This window comes from Colletotrichum acutatum, assembly GCF_030867785.1.
Source record: "Colletotrichum acutatum strain CBS 112980 chromosome Unknown BDZ83scaffold_80, whole genome shotgun sequence".
NCBI classification, from domain to species: domain Eukaryota; kingdom Fungi; phylum Ascomycota; class Sordariomycetes; order Glomerellales; family Glomerellaceae; genus Colletotrichum; species Colletotrichum acutatum.
Window position 1 is genome coordinate 159,449 of NW_026849074.1, and position 22,510 is coordinate 181,958.

Consider the following 22,510-nt stretch of genomic DNA (forward strand, 5'->3'; position numbering starts at 1 on the left):
CACCGACGTGCTGGGTGCTGGGGGGGGATGTCCTGGGAGGGAAGTTCATATGCGGGCCCGTTATTCTCTCTTTTTCTGGCGTGTGCCTGACTTTTCTCCTTTTTTGTTGCTAAATTGGACGTGATGCCAGATGCCCACGGCGGAGAGCAAGGCTTCTGCCGGCTGGCTGCTGCATCACCCTGCTTCCGAGTGCGAGTTCGGATCCGAACAGTTTCCTCCAATAGGTCCCTCCACTCCATCTCTCGTGCACACTTCCGCCGGGTCCTTTTTTGTTTCGTAAGCCAGCAAGTGTGGCTTTTTCCCTTTCCCCTCCTCCCCCAGTCTCGATGGAAGCAGCGCCGGCATGGCCACAGCTTCATGCACGCTTACCTGATCATCAGAGGAAAGCTGGGATGGCACCAACCGCCCCTCCTCCTCCCCCTCTTCCCCAATCCAAAAAAGTACTGGCTGGCCGCCAATGACGCAGGATGAACAAGAGAATAGACGCCATTTCCCACACCATCACATCCTCTCCTCGTGCAGCCCACCCAACTACTACAGACCAAAGATACCAAAGGTCTACACAAGTAGTCTACGCTCCTCTTTCTTGTCCCAGGTAACAGGAACGATTCCCAAATGGCCGAAACAACTACCGCACCGCAGTCAGCGTCGACCTCAACGCCGCTGCCCCGCGTCGCGATCCAGTTCTGCACTCAGTGTAAGTGGATGCTTCGCGCAGCATATGTAAGTACAACCCAAAGGGCAGGAAGGGAGGGCCTCACTGCCGGGTCTTTTTGCCATCCACAATCACTTCCTGCCTTTCCTTATCTGTAAACACCTACCTTTGTCTGCCGCGAAGCAGGCTACACTTACACAGGTCCTACCTCTATACGGGAGGTGGCCGTTGATGACCTCATCCTCGGCAACACCCCTGACACCGTCAACCTCCTCTTCCGACCCCCCAAACTGTGCTTGGCCTAGTGTTCCCCTTTCCACCGTTAATGAAGCCCATCGTCCGTCCCTCCTACTACGGAAAAGCTAGGTATACACAACTCAGCAAGAAACACCTCCCTAACACAACAAACAGTTCGCCCAAGAGCTCCTATCGACATTCGGAACCTCCATCGGCGAGGTCGCCCTCCAACCCTCCACAGGCGGCACCTTCACCGTAACGCTAACCCACCAACCCGCCGGCGCGACAACGACCTCCTCAACGATCCTCTGGGACCGCAAGACCGAAGGAGGCTTCCCCGAGACCAAGGAGCTCAAGCGCCGTCTCCGCGACGTCATCCAACCCGACAGAGACCTCGGCCACGTCGACCGGAAACACTCCAAGCCTACGACGACGGACCACCCATCAACGGCAACAACAGCAATCACACCCGAAACCTCTACCCAACAACCTCCGACTCTAGCCTCCGACGCACTCGCCACGGCGCCGACAATGACGATGCCTTCCTCCGCAGCCGCCTCGGACGTGGTCTCCCAGCTCAAGAAGCACCCCACCAACGCAGGCCACTCTCCGGCTGCCGGCGAAACAAAAGTCACCTCTGAGAGCAAAGAACAGAACTCCTCTTCATCTTTAAGCGACGCTGCCCGAGACGCCATCGGCGCAGCCCGCGCGAACAAGGGACAGCAGGCCAAGGCCGAGATCTCGCCCGCAGGCCAGCTGCCTGGCCAGCAATACGACAATCCGCCGGCCAAGTTCAATAAGGAGAAGTGCGAGGACTGTGCTTGAGAACCCCGAGTCCCTATAGATACAGTCGGCACCTGGTCTGGTCTGGTCTGGTCTGGCATGGCAGGTCAATCTATTCAGCCCTGTCCTGCTCTATTCTCGTATAGCCAGCCTTGCCAGCTAGGCTTGGCGCGGAAGCCCGGGGCGCGGGACTAGCCATATAGCACCAAGGTCACGGGATCCCAAGCTCGCAAAGTTCGCCTCGAGTGCTATTCCTAGGTAATTCAAACATGTCTCGCAAGATTCGTTGTCCAGTGGCTGCTGAAGTTGGGGGCGGTAGGCAAGGGCTTTGGAATGTGAACCGGGATTACTAGCGATGCGGACCTGGAGATCGGCACGGATGGGAACGTCTACGCGGCATCTAGGTGGCACGCGTGGGCATGGACCGTCTAGCTGACGACATGAAATATGCATTGCATCATTTCAAGAGCTCTCTTCTCCGTCAGCGGGAGCCCACAGTCATCCGTAAACACAATCAATATACACAATGAATACGTCGCGTCGGCATCCAAATGTCCAGTCAGGTTGATCAAATGTATAAAGTGGGCTTTTCGTTGCAATCACTAGCCGCAGCATCCTCCTTTGCGACAGCACTCGACGTGAACCTGACCACGCCGGGTCAAAACCACAGGAATGCCTAGAGCGAATTGTTTACAGAGACTATCAACTCGGAGCCGGATTGTTAGACCCCCTCATTCCAAGATCGTACACACAGTGAGCTGTGCAGCGATCCCCTGAACGCATGTCTCAGTAATAGACCTCTGTCGACCATACGCCCCTTCTCCTCCAGCGTTACAAGAAAAGACGGAAAAGAAAAGAAAGACCAGAGTCAATGGAGAATAGTACAAGCAAAAAGGGAAGTGAAAAGCGACACTCAACCCCGCCAAACATGATGGCGAGCCCCCCTGTTGCCCGGCCGATGAGCAATGCCTTCTTTGAGAAACCAGAATGCCAACCCCACGACGGGCTTGCTTCTGCCTATGCCGAGTAAATCATAGTCTTACAGGTGCCACCGCGATATTGAGCTGAGACGCGGCCCCCTACGGCCGCGACGCAAGCTCGTGGGCACAAGAGCGGATGTTCAAGTTCAGGTGATCCCCGTGACCACATGGATATTGCCAATTGACGCCTCAGCACGATGACTTTTGGACAAGCCTTTGTGGCAGTGGCGACTGGGGGGGGACAAGTATTCCCACGATGGAACAGTGAACCGAGGCTGCTCTTGACGCGTTATTGGCGTGCAAATCACTCATTATTACACCCCAGGGTGAGTTCATGTCCACCGAGGGGCTTCGCACAGAGGCACGTGAGACGTTGTGATAGCCATTGCAAATTCCAGTGTTTTTGTGTGTTTATCTTCTGCTACCAGACAGCCGTAATCGTGAACAGTTTGCGCGGGTTGTAGTCGGTGGGTGGGCTCGGGAAGAATCGGACAAGTCGAAGAGTTGACGGAGGGTGACCCAGAGGATCGAGAAAGCGGGAGGACGATGTGAGCGGGTCGCGAGAGACCGCGTCGGTGGACGTAAAAGTAGAGCGGTCGATGTGGGCGGGAGGCACTTAACGACGGCCGAACCTAGAAACATGTGCATGTTCGTATAAACTCTTAATTTCACTTGGAAGCGGACTTCCGGGGAGAGATGACTGGTCGGCTGTTGCCTCCGAGACCACCAGGGACGTACTTTTGTTTCTTCTCAGCAGGTTTCAGAATCTGTAGGAGAGTCTCGTCAGTTTACTTGGTCGGGAAAGTAAGATTTCCATCGCCGTCTTCTCACCTGGAACGAGCAGAGCAAGCTCTCGTCCACACTCATCATGGCTCCGGCGTTGTCGAATTCTCCACAGTAGTTCGGTGCACTGAACAGAGTCACGAGCTGGCGCTTGGAGAAGAACTCGTAACCGTCTTCGACGACTTGGTGGGCACGGCAGATCAGATCCATATCGTGCTTCTGGAGGAACCGGGACACAACATCGGGACCGAAAGTGAAGGAGACACCTCTGTCGTTTTCGCTCCAGCCTGTAATGTCCTTGTCGGGATCAGACCACAACAGATCGCAGAGAAGACCGCAGTCAGGAATCTGTTGATCGAAGCATTAGTCAACAAGCAAATCGAGACGAGGCCAGCACTCGGCCTCGTGAAGGGTGCAAACATACGTCAGTGGGTCGCATGACGCGGCGAATCTGCTCCATGGAGTTCAGATCAGGGCTGAGGCCGCCGTGCATGGTGAAAATCTTCTCGTCGATGATAGCGGCGATAGGCAGGCAGTTGAAGCAGTCCGTAAATGTCTTCCATAGCTTGATGTTGTAGCGGCGCTTGCACTCGTCGTAGAAACCGTAGATACGGTTGATGGAGGCGCACTCGTGGTTGCCGCGGAGAATGAAGAAGTTCTCGGGGTACTTGATCTTGTAGGCGAGCAACAGGCAGATGGTCTCGAGAGACTGCTTGCCACGATCGACGTAATCACCCAGGAAGAGGTAGTTGGCCTCGGGAGGGAAGCCGCCGTACTCGAAGAGACGCAGCAAGTCGTAATATTGTCCGTGAATATCACCGCAGATCTGGGTGAGGGGTTGGCGTCAGCAGGTCTGTGCAACTCGGGGGAGGCAAAGCATTAGGGAAGCAAGATGACCTAGCCAGGCCAAAAAGACTGAGCGTACCTTGATGGGAGCCTCAAGCTCGAGAAGAATGGGCTGGGAGATGAAGATCTCACGAGCCTTGGTGCACAGGTAGCGGATCTCTGCCTCGAGAAGCTGCACCTGCTTACCGGGACGGCTTCCACGAACCTCGAGGAGGCGGTCGATTATCGAGTCAAGGTCGACCTCATGTTGGTCCGCCATCTTTAATCCTCACCAGCCAGAAAGATGGCCCGCTGATACCGAGGGAATTGTTCGCGACTGCGGCAGGCAAGAGCACTGAAGGGAGGGTGTACTTTGCAGCGGCCAGAGACAAAGAATGCCCAGTTTACGGGGACGATGCACTTCTCGTGTCTGTTCAGGAAAAAACGCGTAGTCAGTATACCGCAGATGTCGAGATGTTTGTTTGGCTGCTTTGTTTGGGAAGCGCGCGGGGAGGTTGAGGGCAACGTGGTGGTGAGTGGGCAGGAGAGGGGAAGCGCGAGCGGGACAGGGCGAAAGACTTACGGCGAAGTGATCTCAGCTCTTGTAGGCCTTTCTTTCCGGGGAAGAGAAAGCGGCGACAGAAATGCTCGATGTTATGGATTATTCGCAGACCAGGAAGTGTGGTAGCGTCTCGCGTCGTCGTTGAGAAAATTTTCGTCGTCCCTGTGCGGGATCGAGTTCGCCTGTATGGGGTGGGATTCGCCGCTGGAGATAGGGCCGTCTGTTGATAGCTTCGCCTTTTTTTTTTTCAGCAGGAGCCGCTCTTGCCGTGAACAGCGATGCGGAGTTCGTCTGTTTGATTGATCGTCGTTGTTTTGAATGTATTGAAGAGATGGAAATCTCTGGATCGCGTTGTCGTCTTGAATAGACGTATCGTCGCCGTTGGGTCAAGAGGTGGCCTCGTGGGGGGGAAAAGAGGCTTTGGGGGAGGGAGAGGTGAGGGTGGGTTTGAGGGGAGGATTTTCGTGTTTTGTGTTGGGCGGCGGCGGGCTGCTCGGTCGGAAAGGCAGGAGTCGGCAGGAGGAGCGCAGAAAATGGGAGAGGAAAAGAGAGAGAGAGGTGTGGAGGAATTGGTCTCCTCTGCCTGCGTGTGCGAGAGAAAAGCGTGAGGGGGTCGCTCGTACTACAGGGGGGAAGGCTAAAGAGGGATAGTGCTATGGGCACTAAGTGATCGCTGATGGGTGTGGGTGGTGCAGATATTATGGGCTCTCGAAGCGTTAAAGGCAGGCAGGACGGGCAAAAAAAGAGATGCCAAACCCAGAGACGACAGAGAAAATTAAATTAGGTTGCCTTTGAGGTGAATTGGCATTTTGTACGAACATCAAGGATGCAAGAGGAAAAACAATGTGACAGCGGGCGTGATGTTATGCCTTCTTATGTTTTTTTTCCTTTTTTGCCTCTTCTTCTTCTATTCGCGTTTCCGCTGCTTCACCCTGTCTCTTAAGAACGGACAAGCGGCTTCAAAATATGAAAATGAAAAGCGAAGCCGAGGATCGTGACTAGGAATGAGGCAAGGTGGAGGACGACGAGAAAAAAATTAAAGAGAGGGAGATCTGGACGGGATAAAATTGGGGTCGTAGTAATGGTCTCGACTTTTTTTTTTCCTCAGTCCCCGTCTAATCCGTATCTACGTTTCTTTCTTTTTTTTTTTTCTCGCGCCTGCCAACTAGGTAGATGCTGCCCCGACTTAGGTACGTACGCGCATCGCTCCACGTCTTCCCGCCTACTAAGAAAAGGTTGCCCTCCCTCCATAGGTAAGGTAAGCACACCAGCGAGAAAGTGAAGGTGTGGTGTTTTGAAGCGTGCCGCTGGTTGGAGTGGCATATTTTGGTGCATCACCGCATCTTTGCATCAGCAAGCGCCTCCCGTTGTCTGTTTCTCAGCACACCAGTCGCTCGCCCATCGACCAGTCAGGGAGCTTCAGGTTGGGCAGGAGTGGCAGGCACGTTTTTCTCGGCGACGGGAGGAATGGGAAAGCGCGACCCGGGCATGCGTAAGGTACTGACTGGTAGGGTAGCTGCGACAGGGGGTGCCTGCCCTTGGATTTTGTTCGTGCCTTCCCTTGCTTGCCTCTCACCTTACCCGTCTTGCCGGCCACAGCAACTACCGTAACACGTTTCCAGAGTATCTGCCTCACTTGGGATCAGACACATTTGTATGGCCTACCTTCCTTTTTTTTTTTTTTAACCTAGGTTGGTTGGTTTTGATATCTTACATTATGTGCAATTCCTATCTACCGGGCCTAGTTAGGTACCTTAGCTGAGGACCATCTCGAGCAAGGTGTTGAAGCCAGAAGGTGCTGCTGGGAGGTGCTCCATAAGCATACCTACTCTATCCAAGGAAGCATGATGGCAAATCTGCCATGGCATTGTCCACCCGTCGAACACTGAGAACAAATCCACGACCCAGCGGCAAGGATCCGCCACAGGGTCATCGAGCCTGAAAGCTTGTTGAAGGTGAAGCTCCTCAGTTGGGAGCGGTACCACTCCATGAGCGCGGAAGCCGGTGGGCCATATCCGTATGTCGTGGGAGTGGACGTTGGCCTGGGGGACTTGGAGGTGGTACTGGTGGATGAAGGTGTCACGCACCGGGGGTTGTGAAGAGATGAAAACCCCACCCGCCGGACCGACTGGCTGTTGACCATGGTCCAAGTCATCGAATCGACGGGACCCGCCGCGGGAGCTGGAGCTGGAGCTGGAGCTGGAGCTACGGCTGTTCTAAACTTGTATCATGGCGGCGTCCCGTCGAATATCACATCCGACTCAGCCCCCCCCCCCCTTGATAATCCCGAGCGTCTAGTGCCAAAGTCATCGCCAAACTACTCCGTATATTTGCTGCTCGGGTCTTGGTGCCCACATCTGGTTTGTTTACGTCCAGAGATGTTTCTCCAAATCCCCGAGTGAGAGTGCTTTCCCTCCCTTGCAACCAGATATCCGGCTTGCAAACTGACAGTGCGGCCCATGCGAGTCAAACATTTGGTCGGAGATTATCTGCCCAACCCTACGTACCTACTAGGTAATACGCAGTGGCTGATTGGCATTGCATTGTGATGACTTCCTTCCTATGCATGTAGTTTATTGATACATATGTTCTGGTTCTATACAATTCTACCTAGCTATGATTCGCGAGCGTCTCTGAATTACTTGTCTCGGGAGATATGAATGCCATTCTGCCGCCTGAGGCCTTCCATACGTCACTATCAATTGCGTGATAAAATAGTATGCTGGCCAATGCCCCAACATACTGAGGCAGGAACGTTCCATCGCCTATTGTCCTATCGCTGCTATTTTTCATGTTGCACTTGTCTTTTGTGTTATCTCTTTTTATGCTTGTTCACGTATATTATTTATAGGTAGAGCAAATAGTTGGGGGGTAGGGGGGGGGGGGGACAGAGAGAGAAGAATTAGTAATAATAGCAATACTAGCAGTAGAGATACAGATAAGTCGAGCGGGAAATTATTTTGTCACTCACATTTGACATCTCTCTTTCCTTCCATCCGTGGCTTGCGCGGGCGCTGAGCTTGACTTCCTTCTTACCTTAAGCTTTGCCTTCATGCATCTTGGCATTTGCTTTGTAAGACCTTTCCCTCCCCCCAAGCCTGTCACAGACCTGACGCTCATTGCCCCCTGGCACCTTACAAAAGTAACACGTCCGCTACCACCGTTTCCGTCCATCATTCACAAGTCTAGATTGCAAGACATCTCGGGCGAGAAAAGCAACGAACATGGCGATAGTCGTTTGCCAAACAGACCATCAGTCTTCCGTTTCAACTCTACTCTATTCATAGCACTCGAAATTCCACATGTTGCAGCCTCTGCGACGCTGAGCCGACAGGCTTGAATGAGACCGATGACGGACAGCGATGACCCCTTCTGGACCGACGGTTCCCCATCGCTCAGCTTGTGCTTCCCCTTCAACAGCGCAACGGAAGCAATCCCATCCATGCCGCCCTCCCTCGGCATCTCCCTTCCTCGCCTCCGCCTACGAGCTGGTTTCTGAGTGTCACTCCTCAACCATAGCAGCATGATCATCAGGGTCCGACCCCGAATAGGCCCCTGAGTAACGCCATGTCAGACGGTCTACCGGGTGACCACTCAAGTCAAGGCGCTCGCCAATACCACCATTCACCGCATTCATCTGACGCCGCTCGCGCTCGACACAACCTACCTTACCACTAGTCATCGTGTGTACGTGTCGTGTGTTTCTCGCACTGGAACTCTATCAGTGCTGCTGAAGACGACGGCGAGTCGCACGCAGACCAGACGCACCATGTTTCCGCGTCCAGGGACAGTCAACATCTGTACCTCGGAAATCCTCAAGCATCCGATTAGTCGCAGGCACCGCTCCATGCCAGTAGACTATGAGTAACTGACACGAGAGTCCTGTACTTGCCTTGTTCGATGAGTGATGCTCTCGGTCCACGTTCGCTTTCAGACACCACCTGCCCATACCCCAACCTTCCAAAGACTTCTCCGTCTCACTACTCAACAGATGCCAAGATTAGCCTCTACTCAAAAGCTTCCCCGCGTGGCACGGCCATTTGAGGGAAAACGCCAACGCTTCGAAGATCAGCTGAAGAGACATGCAAGCCAGCTCGATGCAAGACATTCGTTCCCTCTTTTTTGCTCGCTCCCAGGCCTCGCATCCGGCCCGAACATCTTGACGACTTGTTCGCAAGATCAAATCCGCGAGGCAACAAACCCAATGACTCAGATCAAGACAAACCAATCTAGCGTCGATCACATCGCGGTATCGACAGAAGTGTGGCTCTGACACCACTACAACCACCATTAGGTGCCGACGTCAACCCAGCCAACCGCTACCGTTGAGAACCCGAGCACTAGACTCTCACAAAACGACTTGAATCGAGGCAAGCACTTTCAAGGGCAGCATCCAAGTACAGCCATAGCGATATTTCTCAACTTACATCAAAGGCCAACTTCATCAGACCGGGCTGTGGAGCTCCTAAGATGGGCTAACTGACTCCGTCCCTTCGACCGGCTCGATGCCTATTCGTTCCCTCGTCCAGAGCCTTGCCCAGCTCTTAGTTGCTAACCAGAGGCTGACGGCGGCTTTTAACCACACCCACCAATGCGCTCTAGGTTCTGACGACCGAGACTTGAAGCGGTCAAGGCGAAGATTTGGCACGGGCACTCAATGGAGAGATATCACCCGAAAATCGAAAACTGTCTGACCAGTGAAATATTGGAGTAGCCTCGTTGCATCTGAAAATCCTCCAGTCGATCTTTGAGGGAATTTCGGCACATGCCGTACAATTTCTCCCTGCTCGAAAGGTGGACGAAACGGGGCCTCCCGTCACGTCAGGGTCGAAATGTCTAACAAGAAAGTGACTGTGGGGAGACACAAGCTGCGGAACGAACGGCAAAAGACTTCGACCGCAGCAAAAGTATGCCAACTACGTCAGTCATGTGTCTGTCTGCCTGTCAGTCAGCCTGCATCCACGGAAGCCGTACAGCATGTAAGTATATGGAGAGTGCATCAAGGTCATGTCGTGCAGCACATCCTCCTTGGTATTACTAGGCATTCTGCCTGATAGGTAAAACATTTGAGCCCGTCGACTATAGACACGCTCGCGGCCGTCGGCCAGGACCGAAGGATCTACATCTGCGTACGGGTGCCCCTCCTATTCAACAGATGCCATGGCCGCCGCTCTCAGTCGATGAGGAGAGGGGGAAGGAGGGGCAGTCGGGGGGAAAAGTGGCCCAGTTACATCAAGTCAAGTACTTTGTGTGATCCAATTGGCGGTGCCCCCCATCCATTTCGACGTCCCTCCCCCCGCTCGCTTGCTGACCTTTGCGCTTTCCAGCGTCCAATGAGAAAAGCCCTTCAGCCATGTCTCTGAAAGGGTACAAGCCACGCAATTCTGCTTTTCCATTCAGATGATGGCCTTTTTTTTTTTCTTTCTTTCCAAGTCCATCCTCCTCCTGGTCAATCCCCCCAACTTTTCGGTGGGGTGGGTACGCATCACATGACTGCCCCGCGACGTCCTCACTTCTACGCGGCGGTGGGTTGGTCGTGGTCGTCGTCAATTCCTCACCGATTCAATGCCCCTCCACCACAGACTGAGCGACGTGGCAGCGCATCCCTAGTGCCCACCCTCCTTCCCTCCTGCCCTTGAGGACGTGTGCCTAGGCAGACAAACAGGCACATGGGCTTTCACTTCCGCGCAGCCTCGTCATGATTCTGACGTTGCAGTTGTATCTATATACTCTCAGCTGATGGTTTGAGGCTCTTTACTTTCTGGGCATTAAGTTTTGAGGTCCCCTAAGCGTAATAGCCGCCGATGAGGCTCCGTCGAGTCCAGGTAGTAAGCTCGCCTTTGAACAATAGTGTCTCTGACTATGCTCACGACCTATCCCTTTCACTGCTAGAAGGCGTCAGTACATCCGTCTACGATTTTTTCTCCATCTTCCACTGTATTTCGAAAATATTCAGGGGCGTATAGAAGGGAAATATGGTCATAGACAAATACCTCGCTAGTACCCCTTAGGAAAGTACGTACGTATGTATGAATACCATCTAGTAGTCGATGGGGGACCGGGTGCTTGTGACCAAGTTGTTTGTCTGTGGGCGGAACTCCGCCTTCCCATAGATGGTGCCTGGGGTTCTCACATGATGGCAGTAGGTAGTGAACATGCGAATCTGCGTCGGCTCCTACGTTTTTTCCTGGGAGACAAAATACCCCATAAGGGCTTATCCATGTACAATACAACATAGCCATCCATCTCCGAGTTGCTGTTGTGCACTCGGGACGAGCGTCGAATTCCCCCGGTGGTCACGTTTCAATCTTCATATACGTGAACATGTAACACCAGAGTATTATGATCCTTCAAAGGATTTTTGAACTCAAGACGCAGGAGACAAACGCACAATATCTCAACTTCCAACATGGAACAATATCATGAATGGATACCACACAGTTGATAGATCATCCAAGAATTTCAAAATATCACGATGTAAGCAACGCGTAGTATATTTTCAAAACACGCGCGCATACTTTCATGTTGCACACTCAGAATCTCTTATTCGACCATCATCTCGTACCATTCACACTACATACAAGGTCTCGGATAAGGCCAACTCAGAACACCCTCTTTCGTCGCTCTATCCCAGAAGGAATATGGTAAGAAACACCAATAAGCAGGAAAACTGGAAACAACGACAACATCTCTTCTTTCCTCCCTCACTCTCGAAACATTTCATACTCATGATTTAAAAGGGAGAAGAAAAAAAAGAAGTCTCTCTCAATACTAGCTAAGCTAAGAAGAAAAGCCTCTCCCATCTCGCGTGGGCGGTATAACAGGGTGTTTGTGTGTGCGTGAAGCCTCCTCCAACCCCCTCTTTGCTAACCTAATAAAAACTCTTCCTTGATCCGAAAACGCCCTTGAAGCCAAAGCCATGTTTGGTGAAAGTTTGTGGGGTGAATGCCCCCAACTTCTTAAACGCCTTGTGATTAAACCCACTGAGTAAAGTCAAGGAAGAAAGAGGAAGAAAAAGTACTGATGGTAGCAATAGGCACGCGGCTTCGCTATAGTAGACGCGGCCCACGGGGTGTAGTTAAAGGATACTGTGTAAAGTTGGGGGAATCGTGACGCGAGGTGTAGCTATCGGGAAAACGAAAAGCAAGCAAGGGGGAGAAACAATCGGGACATGTCGTCGGGGTCTTCTCTTGTACAAATACAATTTCGTAAAAAAAAAACACAAAATTCATAACAAACAGGCATGGCGACTCTCCATAAAGAGAGGAGGTTGTCGTTGAGAGAGCCAGAGGGCGAAAGGCACAGTTATCTCCTCCTCGCAGATGCTCGGGCACTCGTGCGCTTGCGGACTCTGTTGTTGTTGGACTTGGCCTTGCTGACAATCGTGTCCGCCACTTCGTCGTTGACGGTTGGCGATGCAGTGATAGTACTGTCCTCTACATCAAAGGCCAGGCCTTCGAGCTCCTGCTCATCCATGTCGGTGAGGTCCTCGCTAAGACTGCGGAGCGCCTCGCGGCCGGTCCACGTCTCCTCGACAATGGTCGTTCCCTTGGGTTTGAAGTCGGAAAAGTACCAGGGTACGCCGCCCTCAGACAATGGATCTGTGGATTCATTGCCCAGGCTGCCGTTGGATTGCGGAGGCGTTGGAGGGGCTGGCTGCGTTGGTCTATTGGCAGGCACATAGCCCGCCTCAGGCGGCGTATCTGTGGGCTGAACGGTCGGAGCCACTGACCCTTCAATCTTGACAGCAGCCTTGCCGTTGCCCTCATGCCCCGCCACCGATGAATTCGATGAGTGGACGTCGCTCGGCTTGTCCAAAGTCGAAGTGTTGACTTCAATATTGCCGTCATCTTCTTCTCCCTCGGCATCGACGTCCATCTCGTCTGCTGCAGCGTCGGCTGTGGCGCCTGCACCATTGACGCTCTCGTCGTTTGCGACAGTGATCTGCTCGGTAGCAGCATCCACCATAATAGTATCCTGGTTGGGTTCGGTGCTCTCTTCTGTGCGGGAAACGGTGATGGATGGCTGACGGAATTCGATGCTGGCTTCTAGCATACCCTCAAACTCCTTGGCTAGAGTCTCATACGGCTTGTGCGTGATTTCGGCCTCTGTTTTGAGGGCCGTCTCAAGTTGTGGCTGGACAGCCTTGAGTATTCGTTTCCCGAGCGTTTTCCTTTGCCTCGGGTCGTGGAAGTTCTGCTTTACAGGCGAGAGAGTGCCACCTTGGGACGGATTTTCAAGGTGCGTAGGCTCTGTATTAATGCCGACATGAATGACTTCACATAAGTCATGGGTGAAGACGAGGGTGTTGGTATAGAATCGGCACTCTAGTTTCTCCTGGAGCTCCAAGAGACCTTCCTTAAAAATATTTTTGTCGAGGCTTCAAGTCCGGTTAGCAGGTTGATCCGGCAAGGTGGATGATATCACTTACAATATTGCCTTCTCAACGACTGGTCCCAGCAGCTTCGCGATTGGGAAATAGCAAGTGTCCACGAACTCTTGCTCAAGCTCTGCAGCGTCGAGCTTTTCTTGCTCTCTCTGGACGACGCTTTCCGAGAGAAGCTTCAGTTCCCAGAGGTCCTTGAGCAACGCCTCGGCAAATTCGACACGCCGTGAAAGACGGGCTTTTCCAGATGGACCCATCTGCGCAAAGTTCCGCCTTGTAAGCTCCATCGATGAGAAGGTCTCCATCTGCAACTGCAGTCGCTTGAGAAGCGCCGCACCACGGCGGGCCTCGCGCTTGAGCGTCCAGTAGCGACATGCTTCGCTGACGAAATCCTTGCGCTTGCGGAACGGGAACCGAGAAAGCGCCTGTTCCACAATCTCAAAGACAGCTTGGGGAATGATGGGCGCGCCTGAAGGCAGCTTCCAAATCTGCTTTCCGGGTTGCCCCTTCTTCTTATCTCCGCCAACAAAGGACGCAAATTTGGCCCCCGTCATTTGACTTTCGTCGGGTGGGTGCTCTGTTAAAGCATTACGGTGATTTGCAGCCAGCGCATGAGCTGTTGCTTGGCTGTCTGCCCAGATCCGTCCCTTCATTGCCCGCTTGTAGAACTTTTTAGCTTCTCGCGCCGCTTGAGCGACGCTATTGTCTTTGGAGTAGTCGGGAGGACAGTGTTTGTCGCAGAAGGCCTTCAGTATCATGCTGTTATCAAGAACTGCAAGCGCCCCGTGACTGTTCTTCATTTTGAGGAAGAGGCGCGACCGTCGTGCGCACGTTACGTGGAACGCTTGGTAGCAAGATTTGTTACTGCACTGTATGCAGGCACCCATCTTCTGATTGCAGATATAGCAATTCAACTTCCAGCGCGTTTTGGGCACTTTCTCCACATCCATGACAGGCTCCATGAAAGTGGCGTTCCCCAGGGACACCTCAGGAATCCACATTGCGCAGAGAAGGTGCGCCCACTTGGATGAATTGGTCTGCTTGAACGCGCCGTCTGTGTTGGGGCAGAAGATGCAAGTCTGTGGAGCAGTTTAGTAATGTTGTCAAGAAAGTGAAAGGGCGCGGGATGGAATCTTACCGGTACGCCTCGGCCGATGAGCTGACACTTCCTGCAAAGCCACTGGCCTTCTGGAATGAAGGGCACACCGTAACACTCCTGATGGACTGCGAGGTCGCATCCGTCACAGAAGACAATGGCATTGGTGTTTTCGCAGTCGCCGTCATCGCAAATCGCGCATTTGCTGTCTTGCTCCTCCCCAACTTGTGGTTCGCCATTGACGGCCGCGGCCGAACTAGACCTCGGCCGATGGGTCTGAGGCGGTTTAGGATTGGGTTTAGGTATCCGCTTTTCCAACGCATGCCACTCTTTTTCGATTTTCGTAATGGCAATCTCGAATACTTCGCGGGTTATTGGTTCCAGTTCATTGCCCTTCCTTTGTTCCCTGTTGTACACCTCCAACCACTTATCGTCCTGCTCGTCCATGTCGTACTCGACACGTCCGACATTGGTGCCAGATATCGGGGGCGCTTCGCCATCGACCTTGGCCGCTGATTGTTCGAGGTCGTCCTCTAAATTTGGCTCCGCCGCTTTGATAAGTCTGCCCTCGGAGCGCATGTAACGATCAGTCTCCTGATATCCTACATTCATCATCGACTTGTCTACGTATCGCGCTTGACCAAAACTCTTGCTCTCGAATTGCTCAACCTGGTCAGATCTGCGATAAGAAGGTGCCTTGAGGTCCAGACGCTCTTTCGGGGTTTGATTCCGAATAGGTAAGACTTGGGGTAGTCTTGGCGTCGCTGCTGGCGCCAGATCTCGACCGAGGAAGGAGACAGATTCACGGGGTGGTCTCGTGCGACGCTTTTGCGGCGTTTCACTTCCAGCAACAGGAAGGCTGAAGTAGGAATTTGTGGTGGGCGCTGGTGTATTGCCCGTCGAAGCCGGGTTCATTTCTCTCAAGGGCGTGTTGGATCCATTCATCGGGGTGGATGGCCGTATTCCTGCTGGTGTCCTCGGAGGCGATTTGGCGACAGGGAGAGGGATTCCATCGACTTCTTCAGAGCGGAACATCATGAATGTGGCATCGATATCGAGCTTGGGATGGAATTCCTCCCAGCCCCGTTCCTCTCTGGGCTTGTATCCTTCGTTTTCTGCAACAGCCGCTGCGACAGCCGCTGCCGAACTGAATTCCATATCTTCTCGATCCGCAGCGGTTCGTAATCTTGCGCTTCGTTCTCGTCTTGGGACTATCGCCGACACGCTGCGCGGCTCCCTTGGTGGTCTACGCACCGCTGCGATGGGCGTCTCAGTTCCATCATCATCAATGAAACGGCCTCCACCACCAGCACCTCCAGGAATATATCGTCTCCTCTTAGGCGCCGGCTCGGTATGGGGGACTGCGGAAGGGGTGGCGTGGTCGCGCGTAGATCGGCCGGAGGGAGGTGGTGCGGGGGAATCTTCGAGGTCGCGCGCACTGCGTGTGGCATTGGTTGTACCTGGAGGACGTCCTCGTTTTCGGCCGGTAAAGGATCGCCTCGGTGTTGAAGGCTTTGAAGGCATGTTTCGCGATTATTGGCCCAGTATTAGGGCTTCTTTCGATGGGGATGGAGAGAGGTGGTCGGAAATCACCGCGTCAGGAGGAGGTAGCGCGCGGAGTGGTGGTGCGGCTGGAGGAAGGGGCGGGGCATTGGCGAAACGGTACCGCGCACGTATCTCCGGCACGCAACAAGGTTACAGTGCAGTTGCGAAGGTGATGCTGAAATGGTAAAGAGTTGAATAGGTCATCAGGAGACGAGGTGAAGTCGAATTTGCGGCTCAGAGTTACGGGTGCGAAAAACAGACAACGCGTGAAGTTGAAACGCACGGACCCGAATACCATTGTTAGCCGCAGGGGGAACGCGCCATTAGTCATCCGTAGACATCTGGCAGGGCAGTCACAGGGGTGGCTTTGGATGGGGCGCTCGCCGCATCGGGGCATTGGGGCCTTGGGGTTCGCTTCAGGTTTCGGGGAAGGAACAAGGGGGCCTTGAGGGGCAGCCGCACCCGCATCCACTTTTCAACTTTCGCACTTGCCGCTAGCACCTTACTCCGTACCCGTCACCGTTGATTGGGCCGATTGCTCGTTCTTTATTCTATCAGATCAAAATGGAAATTCCTCGACAGGGCCACAGTTCCTTGCTAAATCAAGCGTAGCTGCTCTCTATACTAATCTCGCCTTCATTCGTATCACGGCATCAAGAGCCATTAATTCATGGCCTTCTCCCTACAACAATGTTTACTTCTGTTTCGTCTTGCGTTGTTCAGTTAACGCGGCAACTTCATAGTGTCTTCACAATATGTCTGGAGACGAATTAAAGGTATCCAAACCCACGTTATGCCTCTCCACAAGTTCGGATGCAGCGAGTCATTGTTTCCATGTCTAAAAGCAGAATCCAAAGTCAATTGAATACCGTTATAAACCACCAGACGAGCCCTTCGACTCGGCCGAAAAGCCCGTTGGCGCAATTCACTGAACTACGCCATGGCTGAGACTGGCACGACTGGGTAGTTCACCCAGCTTGAGATATAATCTGTGCACAATCCTTCTCTCTGGCCCCGGTGGCGCATGTCAGCGCATCGTTCGCGGATCTCTGAGCCGCTAGACTTGCGACCGGCATTGATGTCACCGCTCCTCTACCCCGGATGCCTCTCCACATTTTCGGGCCCCTTCCCGAGGCGGCCAAGCGGCCAATGTGCTTTCCCGCCCCTCCTCGATCGGCCACCGCTGGTCCACCGCCACATGGCCTCCCTGCTTGTTTACCGGTTAACTTGGTTGGTTTTCAGGGTCCAATCTCAGCTAGACATCTTACGGTCAGAGATCTAGTCAGGCACGCTTTGGGAGACCCGGCTTGTGAAGCCCAGGGGTCGGCCGCTCCATTTTGACTTACACTTGCTTCGTTCTCTTATGTTTTCTCTTCCCGTGCCTTTCGTCACTTCGAACCTTCCAATGACCTCGGCATGTCGCTTCCCCCTTCCTCCAGAGGTTTTAACACGATTTGAATCGTCGCCTGATACTCGGCTGGCTCACGGGATTTGTATTTGCCGACCTTTCTGGTTTTCCACCTTTCCCCGTCCCCGACCGGGAGATTCGACCTCATTGAGAATGTGTTACCCAGCTCCGGCCTCAACGAGGTCGCCTGATTCGGCTGGCTCTCACGCATGCCATGGTATTTTGGCTTCCACGGGAACGAAGATCCATTATGCAGTAACTATGCTTCACGCAGTCATGAGATCCAACTCTTCAATGACTCGCAATGAGCCTGGCTGTGCCACAAGATTTACCGAGGGCTGCGCAACGTCACGATCTCGAGGTAATGAGGTGGGCGGCGGGCAATAGCCACCACCTATGAGTCCGCGGAAGAAACAATCGTGAGCGATACCACATTGTCGCAAAACTCTCGAGCGACATACTGCCTTGTTCGCAACACCATCCCGTCGGCTTACCCTCATACACACACAATGCCGCTGACGTGCTATCTAGACACATGGATCTCATGTTACTCACAAACAGTCTGTTGTTCCCAAATGCAAACTTCATCTGACGTGCATAGGCGCTACCATTTCCTTCGTCGAGCTCGCGATCGGTAAGACGGTGGGCACAATCCATCGGTGTGCACTTCCGGAACCCCACTAACGAGATCTTTGCCCCCTTCGCCATTTGTTTTTCACTTATGTGTCGGTGGTCTCGCTTACCTACTTTCTGCGCAGATAGGCTATGGCAGTTTACCTTACCTTATGCGATCATGAATCCCCTGCTGCCGCTTCTCTGATTTTTGTTATGTCGCAACTCGATTTGGTCCCCGGCGCATATTCTGTTTGACTCGCACTTTAGGAAAATCGCACCTCCTACCCAGGAATCCAAAACCGTTGCTTCTCTGCACTTTGACAGAGACAACCTAAATAATAAAGCAATTTTAGCAGACTAGGGGATGGAGAATCAGTCAAGAGGAGTCTCGTGAACATGGACCTCGGAACTCTCATCGGCGCGGCAACTCCTTCCAGTGCAGAGAATAGACGCTTCGGAAAACGAGCACACTTTGACCCCTCCCAACCGCCGTCTCTCACAATTACTCTCAGCATGAAGCATCGGCGACTTTCTGGTTTTGAAAGCCCTTACGAAATGTTTTCCCGACAGCACGACTTACACTCAATAACCCATTGCTTCGCAACCACGTTCAAGCAAGTTGTTATTCTTCGCGTTAATTACCTTGAAGTCCTTCCGCAATAGCTCTCATTAAAGGCCGGTGTGATGAAGTCACCTCAAGGCCAAGCAGGAATCACTCTATTTGGTACAACGATAGCTTGCTGGCAAGCTTATCTTCTACTCTCCTTCTGGAAGTCTGCTCAAAATACCACGATCGCGCTCTAGGCCTATGTTATGGGCGTCAAAGCAACTGTTTAACATTCACTTGTGTAAGGTAAGCAAAGACACAGGCGCAAAGAGCAAGTATCGCCAAATTGAAGCACGAAGTTTCTCTCCGTACGGTGGCGTCGAGCGCCTGGGCTTATGGTGCTATTGGGAGCTTGTCACACGAGTCAACTGGCATAACCGGGGTTCTCATTCACTGCCGACCTCGGCAAACTTCCTGACCCGCTTTGCGACGTTGGCGAAGACCGTCCAAGTCATTCGCCTGTGACAAAGATTTGCGAACTTGCCATTCGTTACGTGATAATACCTTACGATGTCTTGCGTCTTTGCCATTCATACGGTGGCCAGTGTCCGAGGCTGCGTCTTTGATAGGTGAGCAACTCTCGCATTTCGAGACTTTGAATCCAAAGATGTAGAGAAATTATCTTGACAACGAAGTCCCTCTACTGCAATATACTCACTTATTTGGTCAAATTTGAGTCTTCAGTGTTGTAAGATGAACGGCGTTACCCTCTAAACGGATTGTGTGAACAGCGATAATACTCGAACAGTCTCTATAAAATGAGTGAGCCATGCGGTTGGCTCTTGCCTGCCCATATTCAATCTCCATCGCCGCCATTGAGGGTCTTCATCCTATTGAGGTGGCACTCAATGAGAGTGTACTCGGGGTAATTGAAACGCCTTTGCTGATGGCAATATGGCTCGGGAATAGCCTGGTGCTGAAAAATCTGTACCAGCGACCCAGTATGCAAACCCCGCAGTAAGGATTTTGCGGCGATGAGTTGACATGTTGCTTGAAGAGGCTGAGCATATCTATGTTGTAAAAGAAAATCGAAAAGCCAGCTCAGCTCCGTGACTTGCCGTCAAGAGCCTTTCTTTTGCGTGATATCATTGAAAACCAGGGTTGTCGGATATGCCGTAGAGTCTAGATCTCAGCGTCGAGGGGAAGATAAGAAGATGAGACTACTTGCCAGCTGTGATGAATGTACGTAGGCAGAGGGCTACCAAGTAAGAGCAGCAGTCTAACTTAGAAAGGCCGGAAGAACAAGGCGAACGAATAAAAAGGGAAATATGGTGAAGATACGTCTAGGAATGTTATGAATTTCCAAGTTCATATTTCGAGGTGTCATGTTGACGGTAGACTCTGTTGGAAAGTTTTCTTTATAAGGCGTGACGTAACATTTCATTATTTTTTTTCCTCCCCCATCCACAGATCATGTCTTCAGAAGTACAGTCTTCTGGTGTTGAAGGAATACACTGGTTACAACATGGCAGTCTGAGTGTACCCATACTCCTACCGAGCACCATGAGGCTCGTGGGCTAAATCGTTGAACGAAAGTCATTCTAAGAAGCCTGTCTTCGAGGAGTTCTAATCATCGTCTGCATATTCTCATGAAATATCCAGCAGAGGGACGGAAGGGTGGAGGATTAGCTTGATTCTGATTTGACTAGTAATACAGGACATCATCCTTACCAGTGCAGACAGAGCAATGGGTCAGACTCAGCCGGGACTCGCCTGTGGGATGTCACGAGTCTTCCTCAGGTATCCCACTACCATCTTGCGCCGACACCGGTACCGATTGGGCGGAAGTGAGAACACGGAGATGGCTGCTTTTATATTACTTAGTGCCTGGGAATCTAGTGACGTTAGCTTCGCCGGCGCGTTGTTTGGGGAAAGGGGAGGGGGGTTTGACAGACAGGGCAGAGGAGTTGTATGCAACAACGGACGTTAGATTCGGAACAGTATTGATGCATGGATTCTATCTTCAGATAGCTTGGTCACGCTTGATCTACCGTTCTTTGTGAGCAATCGTGAGTTAAGCGATTGTAGAGATCTAGACATGAAGCATGCTTCCCTGGCCGGGTCCAAGAAAGCGATTCAAACCCGGTGAGTCTCTATCGCAAGTCAAATCTTGGTCATTCTCTCTCTCATCGATCAGGACGTGTGACGTGACTGGGGGCGCGAGCCCCGTCGGACGTTTATCCTTGCTCCGTCGACGAGGGTTGGTTCTCGAGGCTTGAACTTCCCCCCCCCCCCGGCATAAGAACAAGAAACGCTGGAGTTGCAACCTGCCGAAATAAGTGACTGAGTTATAGCGAAGATCTATGGAAGCTGGGATTTCTCGCAAAGTGTATGGTGTGCAACAAAAGCGCTGGAAAACCTAAATTGCAGTTGGAGGTCCTCTGCTCGCTCTATTTGACACTCATCGTCGTCGCATGCAGGAATAAAGCTGCAGATTATCCGATACTCATGATCAAGGCACCTAATTATGAGATTTGGGGAAAATGACTCTCCATGATTCATAGCTGATGAGCTGTGAGAGCAAGTCAAACAGGGTTCGGATCTTGTTAGCCCTGCCTGCAGGGTCATCCTTTCGGTGCTTTGTTTGTGTTTCAGTTTTCTTGGTGAGTCAAACAGCCAGCGGCAAGATCCCGTAGAGAATTGATGGGTGTGTCATGTAAGTAGTTGTCATGTCATGATCCAGCTTCTGCCGGGAAGTTGTATCTACACTGACTGTCACTCTATGCCGTCATGTACATCCTGAGAAAGATCACTGCTAATCCAAAGTGAGTGATCGCCAGCTTCGCTAAGCTGAGTTTGGGAGAGCTGCATCTCTGTGTTAGCGCCGACATGCTCAAGCGGAGGTTGAGACTCACAATATGTCCAAGCGATCTTATGTCTCGTTACAAGAGACGCCTTGAAGGAGAAATTGCCGTCTGAATCAGTGTAAGGTATAGACTAGACTTATGACACCTCACTCCACACTATCTGTTCTAGGCGTAGGGTCTTCATTTCCCTACACCTACGGCTTGCTAGAGTTTCCATCATGACATAGTTATCTCGAAAGGGAATGAAGATCACGAACATCCTCCACAGGCCCGCTAGCTACCAACAACAATCTCAAAGTCCTGGAAGAAACAGAGCACTTTCGAAAGTGATTAGTCGAAGCGGCAGAGGGTGTGGGCGCAGCTGCGAGTTTCAATACCCAGCCATTCTTATAGAGACCCGAAGCGTCAAGCGGGACGGTGCCATCGAGGCAATCGACGCGGCGCCGGAGCACATTCTATATCAAAGTTCCCTGAATGCTCAACATTGTCCGCCTCATGCCACAGGGCCCCGATCAATTCATGTGCCCTTGGAAAGCGAATAGAGATTCCGCCACTCAAAAGCTGCGCCTTCAGTGAAGAGAGGCAAGGTTATATATACCGACGAATTCTGGCAAATCCTCGGTTTACGACCAGCTCCCGATGTAAAACCGTGTCTGCGGTGCGAGATGTCGTGAGTAGAGTAACGGGATGAGGAGTGAGGCTGATGCCATCTGGTAAAACCCGAGCTCGTCTTTTCCCTATGGATTGGACCAACCGAGAGGACAAGAGGCTAAGATCGCCAGTGACTTTCATATCGCCCGCCAAAGATCAAGTAGACAAACCCGTGGCTCATCCCCTGGTCCGTATTCGCATTGAAATACTACGCAGATGGACACCGAGACACACCACAAGGAGATAGGGTGAATCTTTCAACGAGTTTCAGCAGGACTCCACCAGCTTCTTGGGCCGCATCCGCTCTATTAATATCGAAACGAAAGATTCGCCTGCCAACTTGGAGGAGATGCAGTATGCCCGGCGATGTTCATAGCTGTCGACATCTACTTGGTCTGCTAAAAAGGACAATTGATGGCACATGAGGACCCATCCGATGTGTACGTCAAGCGGGCAGAGTCACCAGTGGAGATGAAATCCCAACGTAGTCCACACAAATCCAGTCTTCATCAGCGTAGTTCTTGATAAAATGTTCTATACTCTGTGTTGAAGAAGCACCAGGACCGCGAC

The 22,510-nt window shown here is 52.3% G+C and overlaps 3 protein-coding genes across 3 annotated transcripts; 1 reads left to right on the forward strand and 2 right to left on the reverse strand.

Moving 5' to 3' along the window:
- Window positions 1-660: 660 nt before the first annotated feature.
- Window positions 661-1,309, forward strand: BDZ83DRAFT_529344 (Rdx type Seleno protein; the record flags this gene model as incomplete). Its single annotated transcript, XM_060503314.1, has 2 exons — window positions 661-723; window positions 1,067-1,309. Coding segments are annotated over 2 exons (306 nt in total), but the record flags the coding sequence as incomplete, so codon positions are not given.
- Window positions 1,310-3,323: 2,014 nt separating this feature from the next.
- BDZ83DRAFT_754432 (calcineurin-like phosphoesterase) lies at window positions 3,324-4,543 on the reverse strand (the record flags this gene model as incomplete). The annotated part of the gene is made up of 4 exons (XM_060514477.1): window positions 3,324-3,422; window positions 3,487-3,786; window positions 3,863-4,264; window positions 4,364-4,543. 4 exons carry the CDS (start codon window positions 4,541-4,543, stop codon window positions 3,324-3,326), a joined length of 981 nt encoding a protein of 326 aa, XP_060362463.1.
- Window positions 4,544-12,130: 7,587 nt separating this feature from the next.
- On the reverse strand, window positions 12,131-15,831 carry BDZ83DRAFT_754433 (PHD-finger domain-containing protein; the record flags this gene model as incomplete). The annotated part of the gene is made up of 3 exons (XM_060514478.1): window positions 12,131-13,205; window positions 13,257-14,290; window positions 14,350-15,831. 3 exons carry the CDS (start codon window positions 15,829-15,831, stop codon window positions 12,131-12,133), a joined length of 3,591 nt encoding a protein of 1,196 aa, XP_060362464.1.
- Between the last annotated feature and the right edge of the window lie 6,679 nt (window positions 15,832-22,510).